The sequence below is a fragment of the Semicossyphus pulcher genome, unplaced genomic scaffold (assembly GCF_022749685.1).
Source record: "Semicossyphus pulcher isolate SPU_LCO1_2020_fin unplaced genomic scaffold, fSemPul1.0.p SCAF_1, whole genome shotgun sequence".
In the NCBI taxonomy this organism is placed as follows: Eukaryota; Metazoa; Chordata; class Actinopteri; order Labriformes; family Labridae; genus Semicossyphus; species Semicossyphus pulcher.
Genome location: NW_027211603.1, coordinates 13,823,454 through 13,827,710, shown reverse-complemented (window position 1 = coordinate 13,827,710; position 4,257 = coordinate 13,823,454). Strand labels below are relative to the sequence as shown.

Genomic DNA, 4,257 nt, shown 5'->3' with positions numbered 1-4,257 from the left:
ATGTGGTAAGTTGAAATATTGTCCTGGGCTGAGCCTCATTACTCACAACAATAGTGTTGCAGCGTGTTGTTTCGATCTTAATTGTCGACAAAGCTTAAACATGATTGATTAATTTGCCGTAATTTGGAGTAACTGCGGTTGTTAATCAGCACTCATGCTTTAATTTCCCTTCGGCCATTTTTTTACCAACTTATCAGACTAGATACTTTTACCTTAGCAGTTAGCTTTACTATTGGCTAGCCTATGGCTTCTCCTGCCTCCCGGTCTCTAGCTCGGTTTGTCACCTGTTTAGCTATACCTCGGCCTCATTTAAAGGTCGGCCTCATGTTGGTTTATTATCTTATTCTGTTGTTGTTTGAAGGTTTTCTGTGACTGTGCTCCTCCTGGCTACATGCTGTCTGGCAGATGTGGCTGCCACTAAAGAAAAATCAGGTAACACAGATGCACACTAATGTACACACACAAAAATGTCTTTGCTAAAAACACACTGTGTCTAAATTTTAAAAAATATGAATGTGGAGTTGGGAGTTAAATGCCAATGTTGCTTTCATTCCCACAATGACACCAACATGTCCGGTTAATCCGGTTTAATGCTTCCCATGATAACAACCTGATGAACAAGTGAGCATGCATCCAACAGTAGAGTGGTGACTGATCAGAATGTCATGTGGCATGCAATAATAACGTTTTAATCGAATGAAAACCACCAAACACGTCTGAGATTTATTGTTATATGTACCAAATATCGTGGCACTCCATATAATACTTTTTTAGATTTTTTTATTAATTTATTTTGAAACTAAGTTTTGGACTGACTTATTGACTGAATAGACTAAAAAACAGATGACATGGTAACTTTTCTAATAGCACACTCTGAGCCTAAACAGTTTATTTTGGCATTTACAAAACCAGATCTACAGATTCTTGCGACATATTTACTGTCCGAATCACACATTTGTACATGATACTGCATCACAGCAGCCTTCTCAGAATACATTCAAATCAAATAAAAATAAAAAACAACAACTGAAAATGACGACCAAATGATAGAGAGAGACAGAAAAAAATATATTGTAACAGCATTATTGAATCAAGTTTTGTTCGTGCAGTCTCTGTAATGCATCAAACTATTTAATAGATTATTCATTTACTACCTTTTCATTTCTATGTGTTGCATACATTAATTGAACTCTGAAAATCATTCTTGGTAATGGGGATGGCTGGTAAACGTTGAGCAGTTAAGAGTTCAAAGTTCAAACTGGAGCCTTCCATGTACATAGCATGCTGCTATCAAACAGGATCACTTGAATTAGAATTCATTATATTAGTCACACAAAAGACATGTGGATCAAAGCACACAGAGTGGATGGATTCCCATCTTTGCTTCATGATGAATAAATTAGAGACCACTGTTTCAGGAAGAAGCCCTCAGAGCATGAAAGCAACGCATTCAGACGACAAGCGGATCTCTGGTAGTGATAATGATTTCAGTGCATATGCGACAACGTGATAACACTCGTGTCGGAAGATAATGTTTTATTAAATGTTTAGGTTGTGCTAGAGGGACATGTGGGGAAAGAAAAATGGTGTCAACAATGTTAAGATTACTAAGGTAAACTACTCAAACTGGTGAAGCGTTCTCTGAGCTCCACTGACATTTAAAAAATACATAAGTAGCTTTATTTAGGTCAAGATATATTTGAGAACAAAGTACATAAACGGTAGAGAAACAGAATACACACAAAAAACACCAAAATATGGCCTCTTAAAAATCCAGCATATGAATCTTTAGTGTCTGTAGGAACATCAAAGGTTTATGCTTCAGTGAAATGCGTACATGGGCTTTTTTGGGGGTTTAAAACAAGCTTTAAATTAATAATAGATGACATCAAAAAGCAGACTGTTGGTGTCTAGTTTGCCGTGGAGTCAGTTGCACACAAGAACGGTATCAGCATTTAAACAGGGCTGGAAAGCCTATTAGAATATGTTTCATAGTTTGAGGAGAAGTGCAAACAACTCACACCTCCTGACACTCAGCCAGTGAGCAAACATAATGAACATGTAACTTTGTGTGTGCAAATCTAGTGCAAAGGTCACCTACCTGATCATTGAACTTTGGCTCCTCTCTGTTGTTCCATTTTTACATGGTTTGTCATGACTTTTCATGTTACTTCTTTAATCTAACAGATGTTGGAAATCTATGGGATTACAATTTTAAAGTAAAAAAAAGTTTTAAAAATGGTAAACGAGAGTAAAAGTAATCAGTTACTTCCACCTCTGAGAAATAAAAATAAAAGGAGGATCATATCTTAAAAAGTATTTACATATAGAGTAGGTTTCATAGTAGCATTGCATATAAAGGGCCCTAATAATGATCCTTGTGGGACGCCCTTATCATCTATTTGGGGACTTATTTCGAACCATCAGGAAGAACAGTCAATTTTACAAGACAAACATCATTCTAGCCATCAGAAAACACCTGAATCAACTGAATCAAAAGCTCTTTTGAGTTGACCATATGTATCTTAATTTACATTGTACAAGTGAGACAAAGATGTCCATGTAAGCATCACAAAATGTTTCTGTTTTATTCGTCTCCCGGTTAGCATCACTCCGCTCCAGGCGAATGGTTGGGGGAACTCTGGCTCCACATGTCCCCTGGCAGGCCATGGTCTCCGTGTCTGACGGTAAGCTGGGCGGAGGTTACGCAGGTGGTGCCCTCATCTCTGACCGCTGGATTTTGACAGCTGGTAGAAACCTTTTTGTAATGAAACGTCAACAGGATATTCAGGGAAAAGAGCCTGTCATTCCTAAAGTGTACCTTGGAATCTCGGGACGGGAAGAAGCTGATGAATCCAAAGAGGTCGCTGTACAGAAGGTGAGTGAGAAAAACTTTACATCAAGGTTTAATACAAACCATTGTCTCTTCAACAATTTTTTTAGACCCTCTCTACCACTTTTGAAATGCGTGCTGTTTGGCCCTTGTGTATGGATTCATTTAATTCTAGGTTCTGAGTTTCAGGAAATATGCCAAATATATTGTACTGACATTTGGATACTGATACTCATATAAAAGGTATTCTAAATACTTTTGTACTTTATACTAAGTGTAATATTAAGAGGGATACATTTATTGCTGTGATACTTCATCATAGTGGAACAAAACTTGATTCTTCCTTGCCCTCCTGCAGGTCGTTCTCCATCCAAGTTTCCAGAACAAAACTGACTGGGACAATGACCTGGCTCTGATCCAGCTGAAGAAGCCTGTGGATATGAGCGATAAAGTGACCCCCATCCCCCTCCCAGAGAGGGGCCAGGACCTGGAAGACGCCTTGAGAGGGTCAGGGGTCATCACCGGCTGGGGTTTAGGCATCCTCTTCACTCCTGCTTCACAACTTAAACACCTGGTTCTCCCTCTGGCCAATCACTCTGTCTGTAAGAGCGAGTATGCTGGTATCGATCGCTCACCAGCTGTAGATGACAACATGTTCTGCACCGGACGCACCACGTTCGAGGAAAATGTTTGTTCTGGCGATGCTGGAGGGGCTTTGGTCGTCACAGATGCTGAAACTGGGGACATTTACGCTGCAGGGATCCTTTCCTATGACAAGCCCTGTAACAGGCATACACATGGAGTTTATATGAAGATTTCCTCATACTTGCCCTGGATCCACAGTGTGATCAGAGGAGATACAGAGGAGTCGGCTGCTCTGCGTTCTGATGCAATGTCTAAGATGTACTCATGGCAGCCTGCCCTTTGATTTTCAATTATATTCAAATCACTTTATTTGCCCCTTGGACTATAAAATGTCAGTGAATTTTATTCATCAGGCTATGCTCTGTTACTTTGTTGTTTTGATTGGAAATGAAATAAAACATGAATTCTATGTATTAAATCCAGAAATGTGTCCAATTTGCCAGAATACAAACAAATATCTGTAAGTTTAAGAAAAACGTTTCTGTCGTTCGTATAGGCAGTTTGCAAAAATGGGAAGGTTTGTTGGTTGGGTCGAGAACTTGTTGAAATTGACTTTGAGACAAACCACATTTGATTAACCATCGACTGACATTGAAGTTGGTGTCCTTTAACCCTGGCAACAGGGCCAGCCAAGTTATTTAATCCAAACCAATTAATCCAACCTAAACAATGGGGTCAACTGAACAGTTTTATCTTTGCAGCTGTTTCGGGGAGCACTGATAAGTCAGCGACAAATCTCTTCTTTCCCCCCTCCTCCATCTATGTTCATGAAGTAGACC

The 4,257-nt window shown here is 39.4% G+C and overlaps 1 protein-coding gene across 1 annotated transcript; it reads left to right on the top strand.

The window, feature by feature from the left end:
* Window positions 1-3,761, top strand: hp (haptoglobin). The gene is made up of 4 exons (XM_069659723.1): window positions 1-5; window positions 362-432; window positions 2,568-2,878; window positions 3,192-3,761. The coding sequence occupies exons 1-4, from the start codon at window positions 1-3 to the stop codon at window positions 3,759-3,761; spliced, it is 957 nt and encodes a 318-aa protein (XP_069515824.1).
* The last annotated feature ends 496 nt before the right edge of the window (window positions 3,762-4,257 follow it).